Below are 15046 nucleotides of genomic sequence, written 5' to 3'. Positions count from 1 at the left end.
CAGCAGGATCCCCAAACCTCTCATCATTTTCCACTCTGAAAGCCCAGAGGCATCACAACATCCATTCTGAACTAATTAAGACCTTTCTGCTCATTATCACTTAACAGCGTGAAGCTTTCTTCCTTGGTGGTGGTGTGACCATACAGATGCTGCAGTGTTTATAAGACTTTCCATCATTAATTTTCTTAACTTTATCTCTAATAAGCAGCACAGTATCAGTACCATTCCTGTACAACAGTATTGGTAGAAAAAAAATTTATAAATAAAAACCTTAAGATAAAATAATGATATCACTTTGGGGCACAACTGAAATGGCTAATATGAAAACTATGATTAGAAGTTCTACTCTAACGAAGTGCTCATAAGAAGGAAATAACTGACATATAATTTTAAAAGTCTAAACATACCTACTGTATGAAATTCAATACATTATTTTAAGTACAAGACAATTGAAATGATGGAGAAATAATTCCAACTCAACACTAGCCTCATGCAAAAATATCTACAATATATGGATACAGGTGCCATATATTACTTTGCTGACCAGCTGACATCAAGGTTTTCTACAGCTGCAAGTCTGAGCATGAAAAATTCCATTCCCAAACAATACCACGGGGACCTACTTGTCTCTCTCTTCCCTTCCTCCCTGCCTCAGTTTTCATAATACACTAGGACAACATCCTTTTCTTTCCCTCAACCCCAAGTACAAATGATGGAGGTGGGAGGGATGGATGTTAACACAAAGGCAAAGGAGTAGCAACCAAAAGTATCTTTCCTTTTCAGAGCACCAGACGTCTAGATATTCACATTTGCTTTCACCACAACATTGCAACGTTTCTGCAGGAAGAATCACAACCCAGCACTGCACAGGGAACTTCACTGCCACAAGGTAAGAGCAGTGTTCAAGACACAGGCACACCCTGCAAGGCAGGGAACCACTGAGGAGCTATGGCTTTCCACCCTATGAAAACATGACCTTTACATTGCTAAAGTCTCGTCCTGTGGCTTACACCATGAGTCATCCTGTTCAAGCAGAATTGCATTACCTTTGTTTTTTGCTAGTGGAGATGGGGGCTGCTCTGTAAACACATCTGGGGAAGGGGATTCTGGATGGTCAAAGTCTTTTTCCATAGTTTCTATGAGCCCGGTGAGGTCGGAATCCTCGGAGCTGTGCCTCCTGCTGCTGGCACACTCGCCGTGCGGTGGGCTGAGAAGTGGGAGCTGTGGCAAAGCACTTTCAGTCTGTTGCTCTTGCTGTTGGGGCCCAGATGCTGGGGGTGGCTGCAGGGGCTGCTCTGCCAAGGCTGGTGCCTGCTGCTGTGCTGGCTGCTGGTTCTGCCTCGTCCCCTTGGCTCTTTTGCCTGTGGCATGAGTCTGCGCGGTGGCACCTGACTCCAGGGTAAAGGGCCCCGCTCTGTTCACTGACTGCATGGAAGCTGCTTGTACTGAAGTCCTATTAGGTATGCTTGAACTGGGTTTGGATTTGATGTTCTCAACATCAGGTGCATTTCTATTGCTGTGAAGGTGTGCTGTTGCATTGCATTGCTTATGGTTCCCTGCAGTGGATCGTGAAGAAGTGCCTGCTCCATAGATCCCTCTGGCTGAACTGTGATTAGACTCCGATCCAAGTGGATTCAAGCTGGAAGAACAACACAGGTTTAAACACACTCTACAATATTTCCATTCTTCACCACGAAAAGAGAATCACTACATCCAAAAGAAGCCTTGAACTGCACTGTTCTTGGCATATAACCAGCAAAAATGCCTAAAACTTGTTTGATGACTCAGTAGCCTTTACCATTTACTGTTCACTTGCTCACTGCACAAAACCACAGTGAAATGACAGTCAATACAGATGTTGAAGGCAACACTGAAAGGAGAAGGTCTTAAGACACCAAAGGCAGGAACTTCTGGCCTGCAATTTTTCTGCAGTCTATACCTTTCATTTTCAAGAACATTAACAGGAAAGTTGGCAAGACATGATTTTTCTTTTCTTTCTTTTTTTTTTTTAATAAAGAAGAATTTCCTCACAATTGACAAAACTCTTTCTATCCAAGATATCTTTTTATAAGTAACTGGGAAAATCTTTATTCATTCACCTGCTCTGAAGAGCAGTATTACTTTCTTACTGATCTGATAACTAAAGAGGAAATAAACAGGAAAAGTAAACCTCCCAAACATTAACTTACTTTGTGTCAGATGAAATTCCAACTATTCTCCTGAGATCAAGTGGCCTTCCCATATCAAAGGGAGGGTTTGAGGCCTCAAAGGACAAGCGTCTTCTAAATGGCTCCCAAATTCCTTGAGCTTCTAGATAGGCTGTTCCAATTACCAAGAGAAAGAGAATACTGCAAAGAAGAGAAGCAGTTGTCTAAGTATTTATTTCTTAGTTTTGGGCATTTTAAGGCTAATGATTCTAATCACACAGGCAATAAGTTTGTATCTTGTACTGAAAATGCTGAAAATTGCATCCAACCCACAATTTTGTCTGATAGAAACATAACATACTCAAGTCTAGCATGATATACACATCACCAGCACTGAGAATGGAAGCTAGATGCAAGTCTGGCACAAAGTTGCCAAGAATATTAATCCAAAAGACACAAAGTTGGACTCCCAAAACCTGGAGCCACAAGCATGGTAACAATCCAAACCAACAATGATTTTGAGAAGGCAAGAATACACATGACCATTGCAAATTAAAACCCATGAACTATACAAACTCCTACAGGTCATTCCTAGAAATTAAGGATAGTTTTGCAACAACATGGAAGAGTTATTTTAGTGGCAACTAGCAAACCCATCTGTGATGGCATCCTGAAAGTTAGAGGCTGTCTATGCACAGGGTCCTTGTAATAGTATGAAATGCTTAAGGATTCTTTAGTTTGCTGCTAAGAATGTTTGTACTTATAAGAAAAAGACATAGTAAAGGCAAGGATTAGTATTCTGTATTCTTTTGGAAAGTCTAATTAACAAGTACAGTACACATAAAATTATCCACACAAACTGCATAATGACAAGCATTATTCACTCTGCCAAAGAACTAAAAAGAAACTCAGTCTATACATTTCTAGCAAACGTACAGAAAAAAACCACATAAGTACTAACTCAGCACTTTCCTAAGTAATGCAGTGTTAGTGAGGAAACCAAATTTCCTCAGCAACAGAAATTTTCCTGTTACTTAAGAAAATAGAGTTTCCTCACTAACACTGCATTACTTAGGAAAGTGCTGAAGAGTCATAAAAGAAAATGAAGTAGGCTGTAACTTTATCTTCTCTATTTCTTTTAGCAATCCCTAGAAGGAAAGACAGACTAAGCAAACGTTTGTGCAATATAGTACAGCAAAATGGAAGAGTCAGTAACTTAATATGAAACAAAAAAAACCCCAGGACTATTACATTATCTGTGATAATGCTTTGGATCTGCAGCACATACAAAGATTATCTTTTCATCACAGGCACCTACAGCAGCAATCCATTTCACACTTAGGCTTAACACTAATGAAAAGGAAAACAGCATTTGCTGTTCCTGTTAAGTAATAGCTTATCAGTACAACTTTGGCTGTTAGGGTTTTCTCAGCAGCAGTGGGGAAAGTGTCTCACATCAGGAGGTGAACAAGGACATAGGGTTTATACACTGAGATTTCAAATAAAGATAGGCAGAGGTTGGACTATGAAAATGGTGGAATTTTCAAGACAGAGTTCAACCAGACATAATTAACACACATCTGTTTGCTGAGAAAAAAGTGCATTAATATGCTACTCCACAACCTGCAAGGAACAGCCTTGCAAACAATGCCCTTCAGGTTCTCAGAAATCCCATTATTAGCAGCACCAGTTGTCTGTCTCGTCCAAGTGGCAGCAAAGTTAAATTCATCCCAGGCATCTGCAAAGCTCATTACAGTCACTGCCTCCTATCTCTCTAAAGCACAATACTCCAGAAGGATGCTTACATTTCTACAGGAATCCATGATTAGCAGTGCTTTAATACCTAATCTGATTCAGGTTTGGCTTAATTATTTATTGAAAACCCTACACATTACCAAGCTTAACAGGAGTATCTCACTTATGGAAACAGGCTCAAGCAAGAAGTACATTATTTTGTCCTCAGTTTGAGCACAAAATCAGTACTCCTCAGCCTTAAAGTGTTCACACCCAATCTGTAGAAATGTTTATTAATTTCTCCTCTTGTCTGACAGCCAACCCCAACCCTGGCAGTGTTCACAGCCAGGTTGGATGAGCCTTGAGCAACCTGCTCTGGTGGGAGGTGTCCCTGTCCCTGGCAGGGGGTTGGGACTAGATGATCTCTAGAGTCCATTCCAACCCTTAAAATTCTATGATCACCCTATTTCATTTGACACCAATGACAGAAGGTACCGAACACACACGTGCTACTCTGAAACCTGTAGCTTGTGCCTGGATGCTGCTAAGAACAAACATACACACACTACCTCATTATTCCTGAGATGATTATGTAGAGTGCCAGTTCCCAGTTGGGCCTGGGCAGTGCTTCTGCACATGTTGCCAACATGTGATACGGAAGCGACGCGTTCAAGATAAAGATGAATTCAGAGCCTCCCGCGGTGATGAATTTCAATTCACGGATGACTCTGGAAGCAGTGAAATCTGGTGTAAACCTGAAAACCAAGTAAAGCACATTAGAACTTCTCATGTGAATGGCACAGAAGTTTGAGGCGATTTTTATGACTCATAAATGACAAACAGAACAACCAACACAACCCAACTGCACCGAGTCCTGCCAAAATTACCATCCCAATCAAACATTTATAGCAAAGAGCCCTATTAGTAGGACTAATAATGATCCACACAACTGGCCTAAAAATATTTCACAGTATCTTTCAAGTACCTCCAGATGTGTTTGACTATGTTCATAAACACCTGTGCTTAACATGTCTGATACTGGATCACTCCTGAGATACATATGAAGGTATATTATAATACCTGAAAATTAGTTTTGACCAAATCTGTTAAAATGTTTCCCCCTGTAGTCAGCACTGGGGAGGTCACATCTCAGTGCTGTGTTCAGTTTTGGGTCCCTCACTGCAAAAAGGACATTGACGCACTGAACAGAGTCAAGCCAAGGCCAATGAGGGCAGAAAAGGTCTGGAAAACATGTGGGATGAGGAAGGGCTGAGGGAGTTGGGTTTGTTTAGCCTTGAGAAGAGGCTCAGGGGTGACCTCATGGCTCTCTGCAACTCCCTGCCAGGGTTGGAGAGAGGTGGGGGATGTGTGTCCTGCCAGGGCTGCAGGGAGAGGATAGAGAGAATGGCCTTGAGCTGAGACAGGGGAAAGTGAGATCTATTAGGAGAAATGTTTTCCCAGTTAGAGTGTTCAGGCATTGGAATATTGCCCAGGGAGGTGGTGGAGTCACCATCCCTGGAAGTGTTTCAGAGGTGTCTGGATCTGACACTGGAGGATCTGGTTTAGGGTTTAGGGGTTCCAGCAGTGAAAGGTTGGACTCAGTGATCTTAGAGGTCTCCTCCAACCTTGATGGTTCTGTTATTCTATGAAAACAAAGCTATGAATATGGTAACAATTTATCCACAGCTCTGTAAGTAGGGAATGGAACCAACTACTATGAAAGCTATAAAGTTTTTACACACTTTACCTTTAAGTGTGCCTTTTAAAAAACATCACCACAATGTCAGGGTCTCATCACAAACTATGATTGTTGCAGAAATATTGGAGAGGTTTTCCTGCCTGTAATATTTCCTAGATCTTTTTGCAGAACAGAAGCACCTTCTGAACTTTTTAGATACGTGTTCTGAATAGTTAACTTGCCAACAAAGCACTGTTAAAAGATCAGTGTTTGGTGCAGAGATCTTTTACAATACAAACTGACAGAACTACACAATCTACCATTAAGGCAACAAAATATTCAAGACCAAAATACTGTTCATTACAATAGCAGTCCTTAGACTAAAGGCTCTTTTCAACATACTGCAATGCACCAAAACCATATGTAAATCTAGATCCCATGAGCATGCACAGCTCAAATGAAGGAAATGTATAAAACCTCAGATAGTAACATTATCCCAACTCAGTAAGTTATACTTGCTGGACAGTAATAGAAGTAATACTGTAGTCAGTCATGAAAACATGAGAACATGAAAAATCAGGGTTTGCAAGAAGAGAGAAAATGTCACAATTTAAGTTGTATAAAAACCCCAAACAAAGCTTCAGTACTAAAACCTCAGAATTTAACCAACAAAGTTTTCATCTGAAACAAAATTAAAATTCCAAATGTAAGACTCCATTTAGATGGAAGAAATAACACTTACAATATGACAATGTCTTTAGAGGCATTGGCACTTAGTGCAAATTCCTGACAGTTAACTACTTTAAATCCATATCCTTCACATGTATAGCCACTGATTTCCATAGCTGTCACATTAATCTGTAGCTGCCCTGTATTTTCCACTTTAAATGTTCTTCTCAGTGTGAAATTTGGTTCTTCGTATTTCATTTCTAGAAACAAACAGCAGAAGGTGGTTAGTGTCATGCTAAACAGATACCCTGCACTGTATTTGTATTCCAGAGCAGAGTACAGACAAGGGGAACTGGTGAGGTACATGGAAATGAACTTGGAGGAACCTGTAGGAACATATCTCTGCAGCCAGGAGCTCATCACTGTCAACATGCAATTCCAGAGCCCCTAACCCATCAGGAAAAACACAACCCCCCAAACCTCTGACAGCATTGCTGCCCCAGAAAAAAATCATCTAAGCTGTAAAGTTCTTTGATGCACTGCCTAATATTGTGCTATTTTGTGAACAGTCCCAGAGAAGAATTAAAACTGTTGGGTTGGGGTTTTTTTTTTGTTGTGTGTCTTAAAAATAAAAATCCATGGCTTAGCTACACATATCTTGTTAGCAAAAAAATCCCTAAACAACAACATGTAAGAGGTAAGGACTAAGCTTTACTTGAAGTTTTCTTACTCAGCCCTCAAAAAAAGCTGAATCATCTAAGGTAATCATTAACATGGCACTGTAGAAATATATCTGGAAAACTGCAAAGCAGATTTTAACACCAGATACAACTAAACCACTTTTAGCAGTTCCCTTGCTAATACAGGTACTCTCAGACCTCCTCTCAGAAGCAAGCCTGGGCCCCCAGAGCAGAAAACCTCTGATCCCAGAGCAGAACCTGGCTGGGATTTCTTTTTCAGCAAGGAACATACCCAACCTTTTTCCCTCTTGGCTATGTACATCAAGATTCTGAAGGTGTGATGAAAAAAGAATACAGAAAGTTGCATCTCTGATCCCATTTGTCTTAAATTTAGGAATGAAGAGATTATGCTGGTAAATACATCAGGACCTTCACCTCCTCTTGAAGGTCCTCAACTTGTCTTGAATTTTAGTGGACAAAGGGCTTCTGTTTGATCCTTCCTAGTATTCATGTTAAGACTAAAAATGTAACATATTTCATTTTCTGTCTAAATAAAGTAGAAATTACAATGTATTTAAGGAATTATATTTCTGGGGGACTAGAACAGGGGAAAAATATTCCCACACATTTCAAGTGGTGTATGTAAAATGTAATTTCTTTTCTGTTCAGCACATTAGCTCAAGAAGTACTCACTTTCTGAACAATCTTTCAATAATGCTTCTGTGATTTTAAAGCGTAAAGAACTTCCTGGACCAGGAGGTTTGCCTGCAACCTTCAAGCTCTCAGTTGTTCCTTGTCCTTGGACCATTATGGCATCTATTACAGTCAAATTATTTCTGTGTATAAAAGAAGAAAGAAGAAACATTCATAAAAGCTTCTCTACAGACTGTGAGACTATACTGCAAATCTGCAGAACAAAAATACAGTGAGTTCCAGAGATAACTCCCCACAACATGGAAGTAAATCCTGGGGGTCTCAAACAGTGTTTGCAAGACAAAAACCTAAGGAATCACACAGAGCATACAAATACAAACCCAAATAAAATGTGCATCTCTCTTATTAATGCATCACACTTGATACAAAAGTGAAACAGTTCTTCAGAGCTCTTTACTAGAAAGGCTGAACTTGCATTGCAGCTTGAGCTTCCAAATAGCATCTCTAACTGGAATCCCTCCTTTCAAGACAGTGTAGGATGTACTCAAGAAATCAAGTCTCTTGGTCTTGGTGGATGAAAAACTGCACATGACCCAGCAATGTGCACTTGCAGCCCCCAAAGTCATCACATCCTGGGCTGCACTAAGAGCAGTGTGACCAGCAGCTTGAGGGGGGTGATTCTCTCCCTCTGTTCCACTCTGGTGAGACCCACCTGGAGCACTGTGTCCAGCTCTGGGGGCCTCAGCCTAAGAAGGCCATGGAACTGTTGGAGTCAGTTCAGAGGAGGCCACAAAAATGACCAGAAGGATGGAACAACTCTCCTTATGCAGACAGGTTGAGAGAGAACTGTTCAGCCTGGAGAGCACAAAGCTCCAGGGAGACCTTATTGCAGCCTTCCAGTTCTTCCATAAGAAAGATGGGGACAAAGTTTTCAGTAGGGCCTGTAGCAACAGGACAAGGGGTGATGGTTTTAAAACTAAAAGAGGGCAGATTTGGACTAGATATGAGGGAAATAAATTTACAAAGAGGGTGCTGAGAACTGGCACATGTTTCCCAGAGAGGTGATAGATGCCCCATCCCTGGAAACATTCCAGGTCAGGTTGGACCAGGCATTGAGCAAGCTGAAGATGTCCCTGATCACTGCAAGGGCTTCGACTAGAAGACCTTTAAAGGTCCTTTCCAACACAAACTGTTCTGTGATTCTATGGTAAGTGTGACAGTGGATTATACATTTATATTGTATGTACTGAATACAGTTGAACTGCTGTAAAACCTTTCACAATTCCATTTAAACCCTTCTGCAGACACATGATCCTACTGTTATTCTTGTAAAAGAAATACTTTCTCGAGAGCTGATCATGAGCAAGATCTTACATAAAAATAAAAAATATGAGAAAAACTCACATTCACTTTGGAAACACTTCTCTTACCTGATAACAATTAATGATGAGACAGTTTTATTAAGAACTGGAGCAAACTTTACTTTGACAGACTTTCTCTCACCAGGCTTTAACATTAGGTTTAAGATGGAATGACGAGCCAGACCCTTTGTGAGTCCCACAGTGCTCTGCAGTGGCTGGACCTTAAAAACAGTGGGGAAAACAAAGCAACACTTACAAAACCAGGACATTTTTACATGGATTTGATAGAAATGGTATTATTTGAGCTAGAATATTGGTCTTGCCCTAAAGAAGCATACTACCCAATGACACAGACTGTTTTCTTAACCAGAAACTCTGACAGCACAAGAATTTCCCTATTTATTAGTACCTGTGTTTATGGAGAGGCAGCACAACACAACAAACCAGAACTGAGCTAAACTACACCCAATGTAGACTCATAAAATCCCAGTAGAAGAAATACTTGAGAAATTTTCACATGTATATTTTAAACACTAAATTAGCATGAAGCCACTATGGAATATTTTCTGTCCTCAAAATTTTCCATTCTTTTTATATTCTAAAAATGTTTTAATGGGAAAGGCTACCCCAAAAAGTGTATTTTGCTAAGTTTGCTGTCTGCCTTAAGACACTGCACAAGCATTGAATGTTAATCCAAACCAAACTGGAGGGGAGAAGGTGCATCTATCTGATGAGAAAGGAAGTGCTTAGGATGTGGCATGGTCTCCATGGAAAAGCACACACTTAAGAGTTGTCCACAAAACTCAAGTCACTTAAAAGAACCAATGAAGCAATGGAAAAATCAATACTTTGCTTATTTTAGAACTAGTAACCACTACACTGAAGAAAATAATCCTCTATCAGTCAGACAACGAGTAAATGCAGTTTTCCTCTAACTTCCACAGTTGTATTAGAGTAAGCACAGAGAAAAAGTGACACTTTATTTGGTACATTTGAAGAACTATGACTTTTTCCAACTTCCTGAAAATATCCAACAGAAGCAACACATCTTTCACACATACCAATACCTGTACTTGAAGATATGTATTGCTGAACTCTTATTAAAACATTAATCTATCTCAACTGACTCTTATCAAGAAGGGATTGAAGTACTTACACTATTTCTGAAGACCTGGAACTCTAGAGTCCTCAGATTGAAATTAGCTGGTTTACTCAAATTAAACCTGAAACAGAATTGCAATTTGTTTTTAATCCAGGATCAGGGAAGATCATGACATACTTGCATTTCTGGATTTGATCACAAATCAAGGACCTAGGGTAGAACTCAATATGCAATACAGATGTGCATTCAATGGCAAGAGATTCAATTCTCAACTGGCCTAATGATTCAAAGTCTAGAAGTGGCCAACACTAACTACCAGCACAGCTGCCAAATCATGCATGCATTTTTTGGAGAGTGCATTTTGCTGCAGAGGGAGAGCACCCTAAGGTCTCCACAACAATACTTACCGTTCTAACAGCTTATCAACAAAAGTGGATGGGTTAGAATACAGAGCCACAGGAAGAAACTGAATGTACACAGGGACATCAGCTGGGTTTTCTAGAAAAATTTCTTCTTCCTATTCAGAAACACAGGTTTTAAAGCTTACATTAGCATTCATGTAATTAGAAATAGCTACGAAAATGGCAGTAGCAGCAAAATAACTTACTGATGAGCTGTTTGTATTGGTGAGGGGGAAGTTGAGGTGGTGAGGTGAAATAAGGATGGATGGCCAGGCCAGCTCTGCTGTGACTTTCAGCTGGACATCCTTCTGAAGATCTGTGTCTACTTCAAACACAGCATTCAGTCTGGGGAAACAGTGACAAAACTTACTTTAAAGGGGTAAAATAGAAGAGCCTGGAAAAAGCAGAGGGTTTAAAAGCACCCTGAAAACAACATTAGTTTGAGAATAGTCTGTATATTTATATGCAATAAAAACTCCCTCTGAGCTCTGCCCATACATACTGCTGTTAAAAAGCACAAAAAACCCCACCATGTGATAGGAGACCAACCCAAAAGTGATAAAGATGTTCTCTATTAAATATTGTTGTCAGCATCCATCCATTCCAAGTTCTGTTATGGCCTATTTATGGCTAAATATGAGCAGAAAGATGTGGCAGGACTTATTCATTGCGCCACAAATCTTTCAATATTCACATTTCTCTGAACTCATTTCTCTCTGCAAGGTGAGACACAAATTCTATCTTTCATTAGGAAAATGCCTAGCCTAGCTCTTCCTATTGCTGAAACAAATTTTGAGAATACAACTGAGATTCAGATCAGTATGAAAAATAGCCCAAAAATGTATCTGACCATTTGGAAAGGTATAAAGAGTAAAAAGAAAAAACTCCAATAGAGCACCCAAGCATTCAGAAAACCTGTTTTGCCTGCACATATGCAACGTGCAGGAAATCTGTACATGGACTCTGGATGCACTGGGTACACTATGTGCCTTTACTGCTGTCTAATAAATCTGAGCTAGTCATGCTTGGTGCTTGCTACTATTTCCATCAGTGAACGATGCTCTTTGCTATTAACCATCTCCACAACAGACTTGGGTCTTGTTCTCCTATATGCTCTCCATCATGAACTGCAACAAAACTACCAGTATTGAGTCCTCCAGTCAGAAAAACAGATAAAATGTTGAACTGCAAACCCAGAGAAGTATTTTGGAGAGACTCCAAATGCCCAAGGCAGAACCCCTTGAACTCAGAAGTAGCAGTTTCTCCTTTACTTGAATGATCCCTTGGATAGCTGGTTAATTTTAACTCTCTTTAAAAGCATTACATATTCTAGAATATATTACAATAGACAATAATATTCAAGCATTGCATATTTGAGCTAGAACTGCAACTTATTCAGAACTGGTCTTTAGACTGTCTGTTTCCCACAGGGGATAGGACATGCTTGAAAGTTACTGGTGTGGCTAAACTGAGAACTCTGTTTTGACCAACTTTGTTCACAAGTTATTAATCACAAAGAAGTGATAAAGGGGGAATGCTTTTGTGACTCTGTTTAGCTGCATGCAGACATTTTGTCCCTTCACATACCTTCTGTGAAATGGTAGTCTGGATATTATCATCACAAAAGACACACACACACTTGCTGTTAACTTGTGTCTCTTGGAGATTAAATCCATTTTTCTCATGAGAAAGCAGATGTTAAAAAAAGTACACTGCAGCCTACAGAGTCTGACTTTTTCTAAAAATTAAGCAGTGATCATTACTCATCTTCCATTCAGCAAATCTCAAGGTAAAATACAAAAACATTTGATAATTCACTGAAATGCAATAATCTTGGGGTTTTAGGAATTTAGGAAATATTAAGAGGGATACTGAGGTTACTATCATAAAACAGTTTAAGCAGGGATACTGCACAAACAGTATCATCTGGTTTGGGGGATTTTTGCAGAGCAGAGACTGCTTTGCTGTTGTCATCTCTGAAGAACTGCAGCAAACTCCAGTGAATAGTAACTTCCAGTGTTGTGTTTGACTTCAGGAGATTAGTACTGGTTTTTAACTTTCAAAATGTTCTTCTTTAAAGGTTTTTCAGAGAAGGCTAAGTAAGATTGCCCAGAGAGGTTGTGGATTCTCCCTCACTGGAGGTATTCAAGAACCCTCTGGACACAACCCTGAGCCATGTGCTCTAGGGTGGCCCTGCTGGAGTAGGGAGGTTGGACCAATGACCCATTGTGGTCCCTCCCAACCTAACTGATTCTGTAATTCCCTCTTGGCCTCCTCACAAAGAGAATGTTCAGAAATCTTGTATTTTCTAAGGGCACACATAACACAGAATTATCTAGTGATTTAAGGCCTGAGAAAAATAACAGGGATAAAATACTTACCTATGGCTTGAGTTCTCTTTTATTTCTGTCCATTCTTTGAATAAACTCTTGTGCAAATCCCAGTCAGAATCCCAAGCATCCTCCTGCATCGCTGTGCCGTGCTGAGCTTTGGATTCCGCTTTAAGAAACGAGTGCATTTTAAACTCCTCACGTGAAATCATTGCTTAAGGACAAAACATTTCCTTAAAGATTTATGTTATGAAGTTGATCTTTACTTACATTTAGATAGAAAAGGCAATCCTGCATAACAATGATCTCCACATTGTAAACCAGGATCAAAATAAATATTTGCAATCTGCAGGAGAGATAAGAGCAGATCAGTTAAGAAACAGCACAGTGAATCTAATGCCCAAAGAAAGAAGAAGGAAGATTTCTGATGACCACAGAAACTTAAACATAGCTAATATAGGAAAGAGAACTTGTAAACATTTAGAAATAAGGCATAAACAAACCTTTGATTTCTTTCCTGGCTCTAAATCTTCTTTATTACTCCTTAGCCTCTTATAATAAAACCTTACATCTTCTGACAGGGATCGTATGTGTTGTATTTTCACTTTCTGAGAAAAGGAGTTCATAATGTTCAGGCTCTGGTGAACCACTTTCCCCTAAAGAAAACAAAAGAGGAAAAAAGTCAGCAGGATATGCATTTTCCCTAGCATATGTATTTATTTATGCAGGCTGGCAAAGACCACAGCAGTGCTGAAATGGTAAATTGAGATTTTAAACTATGCTGGCTTCAAAATGCCACTTGTAACACTTCAAGGTAAGTTTCTGTGAAGTTCTATTCCTTCCTTTATCTGCTTCCAAACACAGTTCATCCTTCTTTCAAAATTAAGTACACCTTTAGTATCTTGAAGCACTAGGACACCAAGTTCTCCTTAATCAAATTGTGATTAAAAAAGTCCCAGAGGAGGAAAGGCAAGAGAAAACTTCAGTTTTCTGAGCCTCCTGTTACAAAAGGGAAACAAGCTCATTGTAAGAGGTAGTTGCTAGTAATTAGAAACGATAATTAGTTGCTATTAAAAATAACCTGAAAGGAACAGCAAAGGGAAGTGCAGATTACAAACACTACAGGAGACAGAGAGTGTTTAAAGCACAGGTACAACCCTCCTTCCTGCTCCCAGTGCAATTAACACACCAGGCACCAAAATCACAGCATTTAAGAAGGAAAGAATGCAAGTTGTTTCCCCACACCTTTACCCCCTGCATCCTTTTCTGATACCTTTTAAGTATAGAACAAGTAGTGTAATGACTGAAATCATGGCAATGCTCAAGCTCTGCCCCTGCCCTCAACTGTAAACCAACAATTCTGTGGTCATGTTTCACACCTCACCTCAAATCCAACCCTGGCAAGTACAGAGTAAACAGCCAATAAATAATGAAACACACAGAAGCCAAGTGCAACTCAGGACCAGAGATGAGACTTCAGATTTATATAAAATGAATCAATATGAGCACATATAAATACCCAAGACTCTCTTCTAATGAACATCACTAGAGTTTTTCGTGTTCCCCTTAAATCACTTTCAGCTTGTAAAAAATTTCTCTAAGGTAAAGGATTGGAGACGTAGGAGAGATGCCACTTTTGCAGGCTCAAAATTTGACTGCGGCCGCAGGAAATAGTCACGTACTGTAACAGTCTCAAGAATAGCAACTGTAGAGGGAAAGAAACTAAAAAAATCCATTCCTAAACAGTATAGTGCTGTTAAACTGAATGGGAGATAAGTCTGAGCTTCACCTACAGAATCCTATGAGTAACAAAGGGCCAACAACTGGGCAAGACACATTTGTGTTCAGCTCTGTAGAACAAATAAACAGTATTTTACTGAGACCTTTACGTAGCCTTTAGACATGAAACAACAGCTAAGGGAAGATGACTTTACCCATCAGTATTAAGAAAAACAGAACAATGCTGTTTAGCATACAGGTCCTCAAAGATGAGCTTTGATCAGGAAAGAGTTGAGAGGTGGCACTGTGAGCTAAAAATGAGACTATGAAGCAGAAGTTAACACAGCTAAGATTTGTCTAAATTGGAAAATTGATCTTTACAAGGCCTGTATACACTGTCAGTGTATTGCTGACAAACCTGTACAGAATACCAGAAATCAGACTCAGGAGCAAATGCACTGAAATTATGAACAGACAGACAGCTCTGGGAACCAGGCAGCTGCAGCAGAATTACATCTCTACATCTCTAAAACTCTACACGTAGAGAGACCTAGACCAACCTGATCAATGG

At 39.8% G+C, this 15046-nt stretch overlaps 1 protein-coding gene across 1 annotated transcript in view; it reads right to left on the bottom strand.

Annotated features, from left to right (window-relative positions):
* Positions 1–13419, bottom strand: part of TMEM131 (transmembrane protein 131) — a 26312-nt gene extending 12893 nt beyond the window's left edge. The window contains exons 1-12 of the mRNA XM_009082367.1: positions 13260–13419; positions 13027–13102; positions 12808–12925; positions 10633–10771; positions 10433–10542; positions 10080–10146; positions 8993–9144; positions 7602–7744; positions 6302–6488; positions 4451–4636; positions 2190–2348; positions 1047–1639 (exon numbers count right to left, since the gene is read on the bottom strand). Of these exons, the coding sequence (XP_009080615.1) occupies positions 1047–1639; positions 2190–2348; positions 4451–4636; positions 6302–6488; positions 7602–7744; positions 8993–9144; positions 10080–10146; positions 10433–10542; positions 10633–10771; positions 12808–12925; positions 13027–13102; positions 13260–13382 (2053 nt within the window). The 5' untranslated portion in view covers positions 13383–13419. The remainder of the gene's footprint in view (positions 1–1046; positions 1640–2189; positions 2349–4450; positions 4637–6301; positions 6489–7601; positions 7745–8992; positions 9145–10079; positions 10147–10432; positions 10543–10632; positions 10772–12807; positions 12926–13026; positions 13103–13259) is intronic.
* Between the last annotated feature and the right edge of the window lie 1627 nt (positions 13420–15046).

Source organism: Acanthisitta chloris, unplaced genomic scaffold (assembly GCF_000695815.1).
Source record: "Acanthisitta chloris isolate BGI_N310 unplaced genomic scaffold, ASM69581v1 scaffold4029, whole genome shotgun sequence".
Classification (NCBI taxonomy): domain Eukaryota; kingdom Metazoa; phylum Chordata; class Aves; order Passeriformes; family Acanthisittidae; genus Acanthisitta; species Acanthisitta chloris.
The sequence above is the reverse complement of the archived record's forward strand: the minus strand, read 5'-3'. Positions and strand labels throughout refer to the sequence as shown.